Source organism: Myotis daubentonii, chromosome 5, assembly GCF_963259705.1.
Source record: "Myotis daubentonii chromosome 5, mMyoDau2.1, whole genome shotgun sequence".
Taxonomy (NCBI): Eukaryota; Metazoa; Chordata; class Mammalia; order Chiroptera; family Vespertilionidae; genus Myotis; species Myotis daubentonii.
In genome coordinates, this window is record NC_081844.1 from 81,418,440 (window position 1) to 81,434,755 (window position 16,316).

At 38.9% G+C, this 16,316-nt stretch overlaps 1 protein-coding gene across 2 annotated transcripts in view; it reads left to right on the forward strand.

Annotated features, from left to right (window-relative positions):
* The window catches only part of CTNNA1 (catenin alpha 1), a 194,337-nt gene that overhangs the window by 32,850 nt on the left and 145,171 nt on the right, over positions 1 to 16,316 (forward strand). For both annotated transcript variants that reach the window (XM_059698505.1, XM_059698504.1), the window contains exons 2-3: positions 7,145 to 7,251; positions 9,316 to 9,511. In XM_059698505.1, the coding sequence (XP_059554488.1) occupies positions 7,147 to 7,251; positions 9,316 to 9,511 (301 nt within the window). In that variant the 5' untranslated portion in view covers positions 7,145 to 7,146. The remainder of the gene's footprint in view (positions 1 to 7,144; positions 7,252 to 9,315; positions 9,512 to 16,316) is intronic.

Here is a 16,316-nt window from a genome sequence, read left to right on the forward strand (position 1 = left end):
GATCGAGCCTGAAACCTGGGCATGTGTGCTAAACAGAACCGGCAACCTCTTGGTGCATGGGATGTCTCTCAACCAACTGCACCACACTGGCGGGGGTTTGGCTCTCAGTTTTGCTCATGTAGGAAAAGGGCCTGAGCTTCGGTTCTAAAGCAATAGGAATGCGTGTGTACGCTGCTTGATTTGCTGGTTTTCAGAAGTTACAGAGTCCTCAGACCTAGGGCTTTGACCCAAGCTGGGGTTTAGCTAACTGTCCTTCCCTGGGCTCCTGCTTTTGAAGAAGGCTTTTTATTTCAAGAAGAAGAAAAAAAAATAGGAAGAGTTTATTTCTTTGGGAACACGAATTGTTTGCTGTACTTGCTTAAGAATTAAAACAAATGTGACCACATGACCACTTCAGCTGGCTTCATTTATTTCTTGGCTCCCTCCTACAACCCTTGAGGAGTTTTCTGTTATATTTGTGTTAGTTGATGCAGTGACTGTGGAATGCTAGGATACAGGAGTGCAGAATCCATGGGATAAATCATTCTTTCTAAAATGTCTTATCTGTGACATTTGATGACATTTGCTTGAACTGTTATTAGCCCTTTAGCAATCTAGAGCACTGCATCTTCTAAAGTTTACTGATTTGGGCTCATCAGATTAGTGAAAAAATAACCTTTAAAAACCAAAGTGTAGGCCTGACATATCAGTGTAGAGAGCATATTTGCCCACTTGTAATGAAACAAATTCCCTGGAAACTGGCATTCTGTATTACCAGATTAAGCAAATCCAAAATCCAAATTCCTTTTGGCACTTCGTCTCCAATTATTCTAGAATTTTTTGGTGCTTAGATAAGTCTTGGTGAAATATTAAATGATACCTGTGCTGATATTTTCAGCAATATCTAATGGGGTCCAGCTATTCATTGTCACTCAGGCATGCATTTATGGCAGATGATATACAAATTTTTTTAAAAACATATTTTATTGATTTCAGAGAGGAGAGAGAGAGAGGGAAAGAGAGAGAAACATCAGTGATGAGAGAGAATCATCAATTGGCTGCCTCCTGCACACCCCCTACTGGGGATCGAGCCCGTAACCCAGGCATGTGCCCATGACCAGAATCAAACCTGGGACCCTTCAGTCTGCAGGCCAATTCTCTATCCACTGAGCCAAACCAGCTAGGGCTATACAGATATTTTTATATTAAAGTTGTTAAGAGTGGGCTAGTCACAGACATGTGCTTTTCTGTCTTGTCCTAGTCATCATTTTATAATCTTTTTTTCTGGTCATCATTTAAAAACAGATTTTAATATTAATTAAAATTAAATAAAATTTAAAAATCAATTCCTCAGCCACACTAGCCACATTTGAAGACATCTCTCTCTTCTCTTCCTCTGTTCTCCTTCTCCTTTTACCTTCTTCGCTTTCCCCTTCCTCTCTATTCCTCCTCCCTTCTTCTCTCCTCCTGCCCCTTTCATTCTCTCCATCCCTTCTCCCTTCCTGTCCCATTTTTCCCATTTCCCTCCTTTTCCTTCCCCTCCCGTCCTTCCTCTCTCACTCCCTTCTCCATCTAACTCTCTGTCCTATTTTCCATTTCTCTCTGTATATATATTTATATTAGAGGCTCAGTGCATGAAATTTGTGCACTCAACAGGGGACGGGGGGTGGTCACTCAGCCCGGCCTGTGCCTTCTTGCAATCCGGGAACCCTCAGGGGATGTCCTGGTTTCTGGCTGAGCGGTGCTCCCCTGGTGGTCAGTGCACATCATAGTGACCGGTGGTTCCCCTGTTAGGTTGATTTGCATATTAGCCTTTTATATAGGATTTAATTATTTTTTTCTGCAATATATGAACATTGCAGACATCATGCCCATTATATGATACAAGGACATAACTACAATATAATGATAAAAAACTGAAAATTTAACATTGATATAATGCTATTATCTAATTCATAATCCATTTTCAAATTTTATCAATTGTCTCAATATTTTTTTCTTCTAGTACAATTTGAGTCCAGAATTATAGCATTTAGTTATCATGTCTTTTTAGCCTCCTTTAATCTGGAAGAATTTTTCAATTTATCTTTGTTTTTCTTACCTTGTCATTTTGAAGACTACATGTTTTTTTGTTTGCTTAGTGGTTTTTTTTAAGTTTTTATTTCAAGAAAAACGATTTTAAATATAATATTACATGTAACAAACCTTAATATTTCAAGAAAAACGATTTTAAATATAATGTTACATGCAATAAACACCAATTATTCAAGAAAAATGATCTTACATATAATATTAAATGCAATAGACATTAATATTTCAAGAATAAAAGGATTTAAAATATGATAACGTTACCAAATCTGCACTAACATAGTATGATATCACAAAAGTTGTAGGAAATATTAAAAATCTGCAAAAAAACAGGATTACTTCTATTATATTCTAGAGTATTTTCCCCCCTGTGGCTCTATTTTTGTTCATCAATTTATGTTGTTCATTATATTCCACAAATGAGTGAGATCATATGATATTTATCTTTCTCCGACTTGCTTATTTTGCTTAGCATGATGCTTTTCAAGTCTATTTTGTTGGATATGAGTATTGCTACTTCAGCTTTTTTTTCTTTTCCATTTGCATGGAAAATATTTTTCATCCCTTCACTTTCATCCTGTGTGTGTCTTGTTTTGAGGTGCGTCTCTTGTAGACAGCATATAATTGGGTCATGTTTTTGTATTCATTCAGGTACCCTACACCTTTTGATTGGAGCATTTAACCCATTTATTTAGGGTTATTATCAAGAGGTACTTATTTATAGCCATTTTAATTCTGTATGGCTAGGTTTCTCTCTGTTTCTTCTTCTGAGCAATCCCTTACAGCAGTCCCTTTAGCATTTTTTGTAATGCTGGCTTGGTGGTGATGAACTCCTTTAGCCTTTTTTTTTTTGTCTGGGAAGCTCTTTATTTGACAGTCTATTTTGAATAATAATCTTGTCCCAGATCCTTGCTTTCCATTACCTTGAGTACTTTATGCCATTCCCTTCTGGCTTGTAGAGTTTCTGATGAGAAATCAGGTGTCAGCCTTATGGGAACTCCTTTGTAGGTAACAGTTTTCTTTTCTCTTGCTGCCTTTAAGATTCTCTCTTTGTCTTTAATTTTAATTATGATGTGACTGGGTGTGGATCTGTTTGGGTTGTTCTTGTTTGGGGTTCTCTGTGCCTCCTGAACTTGTGTGACTTTTTCCTTTACCAGGTTAGGGAAGTTTTCTACTAATAGGATTCCTACTACCATTTCTACCATTTCTTCAAATACCTTCTCTATCCCTTTCTTCCTTTCTGCCTCTTCTGTCACACCTACTTATTCTAATATTGTTATGTTTCACATTGTCCCACAGCTCTCTCAGGCTGTCCTCCTGTTTTTTTAGTAGTTTTTTGTTTTCGGTTCTCTAATTGAGTAATATTTTCAACTCTATCTTCTAATTCACTGATTTGATCCTCACCTTCCCCTAATCTGTGGTCGGCAAACTGCGGCTCTTTGGCCCCTTGAGTGTGGCTCTTCCTAAACCTTAGGAGTACCCTAATTAAGTTAATAACAATGTACCTACTATATAGTTTAAGTTTAAAAAATTTGGCTCTCAAAAGAAATTTCAATTGTTGTACTGTTGATATTTGGCTCTGTTGACTAATGAGTTTGCCGATCACTGCCCTAATCTGCTGTGTATTTCTTCCAATGTGTTATGTCATTCTTTATCTCACATTGTTCTTTTTTCATATTACTATATATTTTTTCACGCTGTTGAGCATCTTTACCATCATTACTCTGAACTCTGTTTCAGATAATATTTTTTTAATCTCTGCTTCATTTATCTCTTCTTCTGGACAATTCATTAGTTCTTTCATTTGGGGGTTGTTTCTTTGTTTCCTCATTTTGTTGTCTGTCTGGGTTTGTGACTTAAGTTTTAGGTAAATCCTCTACACCTCTCAATCTCTAGTGCAGGACAGTGTTAAAGGCAGTTTCTGACTAATTGGATCAGACAAAGACTCAAAGCCTCCAGAGACCACCTCTGTCTAGAGCAGTGGTTCTCAACCTTCCTAATGCTGCGACCCTTTAATACAGTTTCTCATGTTGTGGTGACCCCAACCATAAAATTATTTTCATTACTACTTCGTAACTGTAATGTTGCTACTGTTATGAATCGTAATGTAAATATCTGATATGCAGGATGTATTTAGGTGACCCCTGTGAAAGGGTCGTTCAACCCCCAAAGGGGTCGAAACCCACAAGTTGAGAACCGCTGGCTTAGAGACTAATAGGATTTCTACTTGAATTGCCCCCAGGAAATCATCCTCAGGTGTGGTGAGAGTTTTTTCAACAGGGTGGGGCAGTTGCTCCTGCCTGGAGGCTACTTGTTACTTTAATCTCTTAAGTGGTCTCAGGGCAAGGTGTTTTCCAATAGGGTGTGTCTTCCCCCCAGGCAAGGCAGGTGTCTGTGTGGGAAAGATGTCCTCCACGCTGTATGAAAGAATGACAGCACAGGAAACTTGGGGTGTCTGCCTTCTGAGCTCTATCCCCCGAGTCCCCAGTCCTGGGTTCTGCTCTCAAAGCTCTAGTCCACTTCACCCTTCCTCTGCCAGAGCACAAGGTGGGTGCCTCCACAGGGAATTTTTGTGGGTTGGCCCTTTAAGAGGGTGCTCAAACTTTCAGTTGCCACTCCCTGGCAGACAGCACCCCACTGCTTTTCACAGCCAGATGATAGGTGGGTACCCTCCTCAGTTTGGTGCTCTCTGCTGGGGGGGCTCAGCTTCAGGATTAGATCCCAGAGTTCTCAGTGGCACAGCTGAAATATCTTTCCGAGACTTCAGCTGCTGTCTGGGTGCTCGGCCAGCCCTTTTGTGCCTCCACCCCTCCTACCAGTCTCCGTGTGGTCTCCACCTTCAGTCCTTGGGTATCAGGGTTCTCTCCTGTGAGTTTTCCATTGATTATTCAGGAAGCCTTTCCATATTTCTTTTTAAAAAAAATATGTTTTATTGACTTTTTACAGAGAGGAAGAGAGAGGGACAGAGAGTTAGAAACATGGATGAGAGAGGAACATCGATCAGCTGCCTCCTGCACACCCCCCACCAGGGATGTGCCCACAACCAAGGTACATGCCTTTGGCCGGAATGGAACCTGGGACCTTTCAGTCTGCAGGCCGACGCTCTATCCACTGAGCCAAACCAGTTTGGGCAGCCTTTCCATATTTCAGTTGTAATTCCAGCTGTTCCTGGGAGCATCCTCCTACTCTGCCACCATTTTAATCCTGCTTTGTGGATTCTAGTTCTAGAAACAATGACAGGAACTCTAGGCTTGAAAAGGATCTATCCTTCAAGAAAATGCTTACCGCTAATCCAGGGATCTGGGGCCTTTTCTCTGGAAAGGGCTGCGTGTTACATATTTGGCTGCACAGGCCTCGTTCGCCGCCATAGGCCTTCTTGTAGCGCAGCCTTAGGTGGATCTTGAAGACTACATTTTTGAAGTTATTTTATAGCATGTCCCTCACTGTGAGTTTGATGTTTCCTCATGACGAAATTGAAGTTATATTATTTTCGTAGATAGTACCACAGAAAGTTATGTATCCTTTCACAGAGTGCATCCTATCAGGAGGTACATGATGTCAATTTGTACCATTATTAGGGATGTTAATTTTGACCACTTGATTAAGGTGTTCTGCCAGGTTTCTCTAAAGTTATATTTTACCCCCTTTGAAATCAGTAGTCTCTTCGGAGTTACCGTGATACATTGTAAATATTCAGTTTTTCAGTAAACTTTCACCCAATCAGTTTAGCATTCTTCAATAATTCATGCCTGATTTCAGTTATTATGATGGTTCCTGAATTGGTTGGTTGTGATTTATTCAGTGATCTGTTTGAAATTTAGGTAGTTTCCAATAATGTGTGGTTGTGAACATCATTTGCTATGTAGGTTTTTAACATGCACCTTAATATTACATTTAGAGTAAAATTCCAGAAGTGAATTTTTGGGTCATAAGAATGCATCCTTTTATGGTTTTAAAGTTCTATCAACAGTGTGTTGTCTGGAAAGTTTATATTAGTGATTACCTCAACTATATACCTCTCCTATCTTTTTAAAAATTTAATTTTTAAGGCATTACTTTTAGAAGCAAACACTAACTGCTTGGTATTTTTGTTGAAGTCTTTGCTCTAGTCTTAATGCCTCTGTCTAATGGAAGTTTATCTTAATACTGATACAGTGATATTTGACTAAGTGTGACTTGGAATTTCTCCCGGCTATGAGTGATAATAGTTGCAGGTGCAGAGGGCAGAAGACCTTTTTAAACCTTATGTTTTAATATAGAGTAAGACAAGGTGTTCTCTAGGGCCCTAACCAGTTTGGCTCAGTGGATAGAGCATCAGCCTGTGGACTGAAGAGTCCCAGGTTCGATTCTGGCCAAGGGCACATGCCTGGGTTGCGGGCTCGATCCCCAGTAGGGCGTGTAGGAGGCAGCCAATCCATGATTCTCTTATCATTGATGTTTCTATCTCTCTCTCCCTCTTCCTTCCTCTCTGAAATCAATAAAGAAATATATTAAAAAAAAAAAAAAGATGTTCTCTAGGAATCTATCAAAAAACGAAGTGAGGTGTATTATTTTAGATAATAATGTACTATAGCCCTGGCCAATGTGGCTAAATTGGTTGAACATTGTCCCCTACACCAGAAGGTAGTGGGCTCGATTCCCAGTCTGGGCACATGCCCAGGTTTTGGATTTGATCCCTGTTTGGGGAGCATGTAGGAGGCAACTGATTAATGTTTTTCAAAATGAGAATCTTTTGTATTAGGGTTCATTCACTTTAGCTTTTCATGCTGCTTCTAAGTTGGCATGGAAATACTGAAAGAAATGCTTTGGTGCCAGAGAAACCCAAAGGGAAAAGCTCTATATGTTTGGGAATACCTTCTTATGGTACCCCTAATGTTTGTAAACTCGAAATCTTAAGAGGTTGTAAGAGTTATTGGGCCCTCATGTATAGGCTAGTAAGAATTTTTTCCATCTTGTGGTGAACGTAGCTTTCCTTGATATAAAATATGATATAAAAGTCCTTATGTAGGAGATTTGTTACATATTTCATGTTTGCGTTTGATGTTTGTCTGACATTGACTTTTTGTTTCTCTTTTAGAAATGACTGCAGTTCACACAGGCAACATAAACTTCAAATGGGACCCCAAAAGTCTAGAGATCAGGACTCTGGCAGTTGAAAGACTGTTGGAGCCTCTTGTTACACAGGTAAGCATCTGAAATCAAAATCATACATAGTTATTGTAACATGGTTCCATAGCAGTAACAAACATAGAACAAAGTTATTTAGTTTAAAGGTTTAATTTGAGCGTTTGAGTTTAGGTTGATGGTGCTTGTTACAAATACAAATATCATAATGGGATGGCATTTCATTAACTGTTAGCAACTAGATATGCACTTTTAGTGTTCTGGCAGAGTTTACTAGTGTGAGTGAGAGAGAGAGGTAGATAGTCAAAATGTAGTGGCATGTGCTATCTTTTTAAAAAATTCTGTTTCAACTGATAAATATAAACTAGTATTATATGTATATATACATATACATGTGCACATATATAATTTTTAAAATATGTAGGAGTGTGTGGTCAGACTCAGGTATATTTACTTTCTTGGAGCCCATCTACTATAACTCTTAGTAAATCTTTTGTGTGACAGATTACTCTAATAACAAATATTCAGTCATCTTCATCCTATAGATTATCTAGTATTATATGTATTTACTAGTGGCCCGGTGCATGAATTTGTGCACATTAAAAGGAAATTAATTAGAGGAAATATTTTTTTAAAAAATATTTTTATTGATCTCAGAGAGGAAGGCAGAAGGGGAAAGAGAGATAGAAACATCCATGATGAAAGAGAATCATGGCTCGGCTGCCTCCTGCATGCCCCCTACTGGGGATCGAGCCCGCAACCTGGCAAGTGCCCTTGACCGGAATCGAACCTGGGACCCTTCAGTCCACAGGCTGATGCTCTATCCACTGAGCCAAACCGGCTAGGGCTAGAGGAAATATTTTAATATTGCTACTTGCCCTTTCTCTATAATAGAAGTGTCAAAGATGAAAGAAAATTAGTAAAATGTATATGAAAATCTTCCTCCTGTCAAGAGTCTGGGGCACGCCACGGGACCCAGAGTCAAGTCCCTACCCACCCGCGTGCACCTTGAAATCACTCGAGACTCAGACCTGGCCGACCCCCACCACCATTGGACGAGATCCAGCCCCGGCCAGCGCCTCCCCCATTAAGCCCCGTCAGGTGGTGGGGTGCAGCCTCAGGGACCTGTCAAGCCCCGCTGGGCGGGAGGCATAGGCTCAAGTCCCCTGACCTGGCGCCGGGCGGGGAGCACACCCTCAGGTCCCCCGGTTCAGCCCCGAGGCGGGGTTGCAGCCTCAGGTCCCCCGCCCCGGCGCCACGCAGCCTCAGGTGTCTGCTGATTGCTTGTTACGGCTCATTATGGGAACCCTGCCTCCACTGTGGGCGCAGCCATTTTGTGATGGCGTGATGGAGTGCGGGTCAATTTGCATATCACCTCTGTGTTATATAGGATATAGGATAGGATGATGGTTACTGTTCTTGGACTCAAAACACCATTGTGATAGGCTACTTTGGGCAGTTGTTCCTTCCTTTCTTAAGGGTCTTCACTAATTAATTGCTGATATTTGTGTGAAAAAACAGTAAAAAGATTTCAGAAGTAAGTTATCTTAAAACATTTTACACAGGTTGAAAATGGGAAAAATGTGATCTTCACTTAAAACTGAATTTAGTGTTGACCTCTTTCTGGAACTCTTAAAAAAATTGAATTTGTTGGGGTGACATTGATTAATATGATTATACAAGTTTCAAGTATGCAATTCTATATCATCTGTATATTATATTGTGTGTTCACCACCCTAAATTAAGTTTCTTTTCATCACCATTTATCCCCACTTACCCTATTCTACTCCTCTTGACCCCCTGCAACTTCTTAATGACAGAGTAGAGATATCTAACTTGTTTCTAATCAGTTTTTAATTTATAAGATAACGAAAATCTAATATTCATATTTGAGGAATTAAGATATTATATTTCTTATACATAAGAGCTAAATTATTTGAGATACTAGAGTATCATTACTGTATGTTTTAAACATGGAGAGAGTTGTGTGTTATTTGTTAGTGCTTGATGGAATGTCATAAATGTGATGTTATGAATAATTTATTTTTGCTATTTTAAAAGATGTTAGTCTGTTATTTTCATTTTAACTGACTGTAGTTTAATTTTTAAAAATGAAACTTTTAGGTTACGACTTTGGTAAATACTAATAGCAAGGGGCCCTCTAATAAGAAGAGAGGTCGTTCTAAGAAGGCCCATGTTTTGGCTGCATCTGTTGAACAAGCAACTGAGAATTTCTTGGACAAAGGGGATAAAATTGCAAAGGAGAGTCAGTTTCTCAAGGAGGAGCTTGTGGCTGCTGTAGAAGATGTTCGAAAACAAGGTAGGTTAATATTGCTTTTTATATATAGAGGGGCAGTCCTTTTTAGAAAATTAATCCTGGAAGGTGACTTTTTGTGGTCAATATTTTCATTTTTATGTTTGCCAGTTGCTTTAATCATATTCAGTTATTGGAGATATATTAAGTTGTGCAGGCTTAAATTTTAATCAGGAGAGATAGTAACAAAGGAACAATTTTTTTGGAGAATTTGAATTCACTTCTCATGGGTGTTCCAAGTAAAAGTTGAGTCTTAGAAATGTTGTCAATTTGATAGAAAATAAATGGGGCAGAAGTTTACATGTCATCCTATGCAGTATCTCTTTTTAGTTCATGCTGAAGACATAGGGGTGATAAAATATAAACATGTCCAGCAATTCTGGAAATTGTGCCGGGCCAGCACAGCTAAGGGTTTGGTGAGCCTGAGCGGGGGTTGGAGAAGGATGTAGAAAAGACAAAGACAATAAGCTGGGTGTAGGTGGATCTCCTGTGCCTGGCTAAGGCCACAGAGAGAGATCCAGACGGCAAGCTGAGCCTTTAGTATATAGCCAGAGGTAAACAAGGTAGTGGTCAACAGAGTTACACTGTTCTTGTGAGTTTCACTTGTTTTGGCAGCACTTGCTACATCTCCCTCAGCCCATTAGCTACCCAGATAAGATCTAGGGAGCATCATAAGGTCAAGCCTAATTATGCTAAGAGAGCTGTGCCTTCTAAGCTGGGACTTGTTTGTGGCTTTGCCAACAGGTCAGTACAAGGCTTAACCCTATAGCGGCGCCCTACAGTTTTGTGTTAAATTTGTGTTACTGGGCTTTGTGAGCACCTCAGTGGATCTCTGATGGCTGACAGCAATGTGCATGCATTGTCCATTAGAGTCTTAATGTCAAATTCATACCTGTGTCAGTACCCCAAAAGAGACAATGCATTAAATGGGCGATGCTATCTTTAGTTGTTCTGAATTTGTGAACTAAATATTTTTCTCAGTTTTCAGGCTGAAGATAAGTATTCTCATACTGCAAATGACGAGACTATTTAAATTCCATAATACTAGCTAATTGGATGTATTAGTTTCCCAGGGCTGCAATCCTATATAATAAAAGAGTAGTATTCAAATTGTCCCCTCCATCGGGAGGTCATCCAGGAGTTCGACCAGGGGGCGGGGCCGGCTGGGGGAAGGGAAGGAGGCCCCGGCCGGCAGCTGCCAGCTGCTAGGGACCCTACCAGTGCACAAATTTCATGCACTGGGCCTTTAGTCTACATAACAAAAGCCTAAGCGGCCATTATGGCCGAACGACCAGAACAACCTGTTGTTATGATGCGCACTGACCACCAGGGGGCAGATGCTTAACGCAGGAGCTGCCTCTTGGTGGTCAGTGTGCTCCCTCAGGGAGAGTTCGCTCAGCCAGAAGCTGGGCTCACAGCTGGTGAGCGCAGTGGTGGTGGCGGGAACCTCTCCTGCCTCTGCAACAGCGCTAAGGAGCAGTGAGCCAAGTGGTAAGGAGCAGTGAGCAGGCGGGCGCTAAGGAGCAAGGGGTCCCGGACTGTGAGAGGGCGCAGGCCGGGCTGAGGGACCCGCCCCCCACCGCCCCCCAGTGTGCACATTTCATGCACCGGGCCTTTAGTAACATATAAGTTAATATAAAATTAGTGGCATAGAACAACAGAAATTTATTCTCTTACCTATCTGTTGGCCAGATATATGAAATCAATGTGTCAGGGTTGACTATTTCTTGGGGGCTCAGAGGAAGAATCTTCCCATTCTTTTTCCTAGTTTCTGGTGGTTTTGCAGAGGTAGGATTAACTTGGAGTTGAAAATCAAGACATGATTGCATGTGTCTGTAATGGTTTTAACGGTGGGACCAGATTTATGGTAGTCTTGGAAAAGGTGGTAGAATTCTGTTGAACAGAGCAAGGATTGTAGCTAAAGCCAGTGACTTTTACTGCCCCCAGGCCATTTGGCTTGATTTTTCTTCCATGACTGCCATACCACTAATCACAACCTGCTACCTCTCATGTATGTACTGTTATTTACATGGTAGACAACATGAAAACATCTGGATAATTCACTGCAGCCTCTTCTCCAATATTGAAAAAACATTTAATAGTGACACCTACATATACCTTATCTCCAAATGGCTAGAAGGTGAAAGTAAATTCCTCATCCAATAAATAGAAAGCAAATACTTTAATGTTTGGCTTGTAGTTTCCCCCCTTTCATGTCTATTTATGTTTAGGCACTATTTGTCTTAGGATTTTTTTGAAAGTATTCTTTTCAAGTTTTGGTTTTCAGATCATTATTTCATTTTAGATAAACTTTGATTATAGTGACAGTGCATTGTTTTTTGAGTAGAAGTAGGACTTCAAATCCCTGAGAACAATCAATGTTATTCAATACTAAGTCTCAACTGTTACAAGAATCTTTTTTTTTTTTTTCTGTAGAAAGTATCTTGTCATTTTTAGAGCAAGAAAGCATTATTTATTGGTCTACTAAAACAGTAGAGTTAAAACTATTGAGTTTGGTAGCATCTGTGTTATTTTAACAGCTATAGTTGATTGATGGGCATACTCTTTAGTGGTCTTATTGCACAGATAATTTCTTAGCTTTTTAAATCTTGAAAGCACAGAATTTCCCAGTCAGTTAAAACTGATGGTCTCTTAGAACATTGTCATGAAGAAGGGATAGGCAATGAGGGTTTTTAATTGATACTAATTAAGAGACATTCTTTTATATATTTCAGTAATTGTGTAGTGAACTTAAAGACAAAGATGCCATCTTCCTTGGTACAGCTTCAATGATTTCTATATAGGGGGGAAAAAGGCATACATATGGAGAGGTGTGTGTGTATGTACGTACATATATAAGTATGTATGTATGTATATGTTTGTGGGTATATATATACACTTATTATGAATCTTGGCAAGGCAATTTTAAGGAAAATGATAAATTTTATCCTTGACAAAAGGATGGATACTGAGCACAAGCTGTCAAGCTCTTGAGGCATAATTTTCTCCCTGGCAACTGACTAGAATCAGATTGAGGGAGGTGAAAATTGGTAGCCTGTCCAGTGCAGATGTTGATAGCTTCAGACTGATATATTCACATCTAATATAGGCAGCCTGGAAGATAGATGTTAAGAGGCAGATGTGATCAGGACAAAGCAGCTGTCAGTGATTGTTTGAGAGGTAGACAGGAGACAGAGTAGAGTCTGGGTTTGCTAAGTTTATGGTGTAAAGACATGAAATATAGCTTTGAGGAGCTTTGTGTGGGTGTGAGAGAGATTGCATTTTAATTTGTCTGGTCTTGTTAGTGTGGTTTTAATCAGGTTGGCGCTATGAGCTTGATCTTATATATGGGCTCTTGAATATTTCACAGGAGAAAAACGACAAGTATTCCTATCTAGAATGTTGAGTATGGGTTTCAAAAAATGCTAATAATGCTCTGGAAGAGCAATATCAGAGAAACATTTAACATTTTGAAAAAGCTTAAAGTTAAGTTAATTAGGATTTCAGATTAGTGTAATCACAAGAAATTAAACCTAACAAGAAAGAAGCTGGTTTTTCTCATTCTCTTCTTGCTTTTGAATCTGGCTTCTCATTTGTTATCCTACCTTTTCCCCTTGCCATTTTGGTAGATTTTTCATCCTGTTTTCTCCTCTTACTTTGGTGGATACCTCTTCATGTGATCCCCTAATGGCTGGGTCTGTTGTTAAGAAGTGCTCCCACTCCAGTTCCTACCCTTCATATGTTCCTGAAGATTGTGATTAATTTAACACTTGTTCATTATTGACCCCCATTTCTCCACTCTCACAATTTAATCCATTTTCTTTTGCTCTTCATTTAACCTGAGCAGGAAAAGCTAAATATAAATTCCAAAAAATCATTAGCTGGTTGCCATTCAGGTGTTTTATGTCTTAAAGTTGTCTGTCTGACTTAAACTGTAAGTCTCTAGAGTGGAAGCTGTTTTTTCTTTGACTTGGAATGTGTCAAGGATGCTGTCTTTTTCTGGATCACTACCCTTGTGTGAGCATATGCTGCTCTGCAGAGACTCAGATTCTGGTGTAGCTGGCTTGAAAGTGAGGAAAGGAAAATGAACTTATTAAATTTTAATGTTTACTGTGATTTTGAAATTGCTCCTCTCTCTTTTTTTTTTAATCTTGTAAAAACAAAAATAACACTAACCAGGATAATAATACTACAGCAAATAATATTATTGCCTGGTATCCAATGTACCTGAGGAAGTTATCTCAGGTATTACAGTTTGACTTTGGCATGACTTCAATCATGATGTTGCAGTAACGTGGTGTCTACTAGTTAATTTCTTAAGAAAGTGATTCCCAAGTTGAAATGCATGTTATGCATTTATTTGAATGTGTAATCAGGACGTAAGTGCCTCTCTTTGGAGTGTTTCTGAATGACAGTAGGGCATGCTTGAATTAGTAGAAGAACATGAATATGTGTGGTACTCTATTTTAATGTTTTTGATAAAATCAATCTATTCTGTTGACTGTTAAAAGTCGGAATTTCTAAGCTCTGTTCCTTACTGCCATGGGATGGGGAAGGATGTAAGTTAAGAGTTTTTCTGGGTATGTTTTGAACAGATTTTGATGGGCTTTTAAATGTTTATTTCCTGGGTTGATTTTTCAAAAGATACACATTGACTCAAGTTCACTTAAAGCTTCTTTCAGGAATTCTTTGAATTGTCACTTTATCTATAAGTATGGAGGTATCAGGAGTCTGTGATTTTTGCCAAATATCACCCATTGATGAACGGAAAGGCAAAGGTGGGAAGGATTAAATGTTTTATTCAGATTCATCATCATATCATAGGGCATGCGGGTTATGCCAGATAAATATCACCATTTGGCTCCTTCCCATAGGACTATGAAATTTGGTATCCTTTGCAATTATATTGCCAGTTTATCTTAATTGACAAGTGTGGAAAATGTTTTATTACCAGACTATGGAAAATGAATTTTAAAAATTGGGGAAGAGGGGAGGGAAAGGGAGTGGGACAGCTTGGGAAATGGGTGTTAATTCTTGATTATCTTGGAGTAGCAAATAATTTTGTGAAGCCTTGGCCCTGTCAGTTTATTATCTTGTAAAGTAAAAGTTGGTGGAATGATAAAAATAATTGTGTCATTTTCTGATGAGATCCTAAATTTAATCAAATGTATTTAAGAGAATTTGGTGTAAAGTAGTTTAATGAGTGGAGATATAGCACTAAAAAAGTAACTTTCAAGAATTAGGAATCCCATGATAGGGGAGTTTTAGATATTCAAAATCCAGGGCTGAATGGTTTTTATTTTCTGTTTTGTAAAAAGATGCCACGCCATTAAATATGGGAGTTGGGGGCGGTGTTATAACAGACTTACCTGTGATGTTGCTTGCTGGCTTGCTCTTTTTTTTCCCCCTTTCCTCTGGCTATTTCCTGGGTGGGTAGAATTTGAAACATTTTTTCTTTAAACAAAAGTAATTTTCTGCAGTATACATGCTTTTAATAGTAAGAGCAAAAAGAAGAAAATAAAAATTAGCTATAATTTTTGTTACCCAGAGGTGAAACCAATGTTTAACATTTTGGTCTAAACTCTTCCAGTTTGTTTTTTATGAATGTATTCATGTGGATAGAAATATATTTTGCTTCATTTTGTCATTTTTTTTCACTCAGTGGATCCTGAACATCTTTTAATATTACTATTCCTACAGTGTAATTTTTAAATATATATACTTTTTAAGAAAAATGATCTTAAATATAATAATATTACATGCAATAAACATTAATATTTCAAGAAAAAAGGATTTTAAGTATAATATTATTGCCACAACTGTACTAACATAGTATGATATCACAGTTACAGGAAATATTAAAAATCTGCAAATAACAGGATTACTTCTATTACATTCATATATATATATATATATACACACACACACACACACACACACACACACACACACACATACATACCTGGAATGGGTGGATTATGTACTTTACAGAAGATAAGCCATGTTCCTCTGCTGGGCTGACAAAATTCTTTTGGCAATTGATAGCAAAAATATATATATTCTCCCCCCCCCCCCGGCTCTCTACAATGTGATTTTTTTAAAAAATATATTTTTATTGATTTTTTACAGAGAGGAAGGGAGAGAGAGAGAGAGTCAGAAACATCGATGAGAGAGAAACATCGATCAGCCGCCTCCTGCACATCCCCCACTGGGGATGTGCCCGCAACCCAGGTACATGCCCTTGACCGGAATCAAACCTGGGACTCTTCAGTCCGCAGGCTGACGCTCTATCCACTGAGCCAAACCGGTTTCGGCTACAATGTAATTTTTAATGACTGAATAATATCGTCTACAGAGTAATATGACTTAATGAGTCTATTTTGAACCAGAAAAACCAAAAACTTCTCTAATGTTATGGTCAGAGTTTTAGTCACTTTTCAAATATTTAAAAGGAGTGTGGTAAATAGGACAGTTTTTATTATATATTATTTTTATTTATTTTGAATATTTTTATTTATTTCAGAGAGGAAGGGAGAGGGAGAGAGAGAAGCATCAGCGATGAGAGAGAATCCTTGATTGGCTGCCTCATACATGCCCCACACTGGGGAATGAGACTGCAACCCCTGGCATTTGCCCTGACTGGGAGTAGAATCCTGACTTCCTGGTTCATAGGTCGACACTCAATCATTCAACCACACTGGCTGAGCAGGACAGTTTTTATTTTAAAGACTGAAGGCTGGGGATAAATTAACTGGGAAACTTAGGTGCATGTATGTATATATGCATAGCCTGTGGACACAGCTGATAGTGT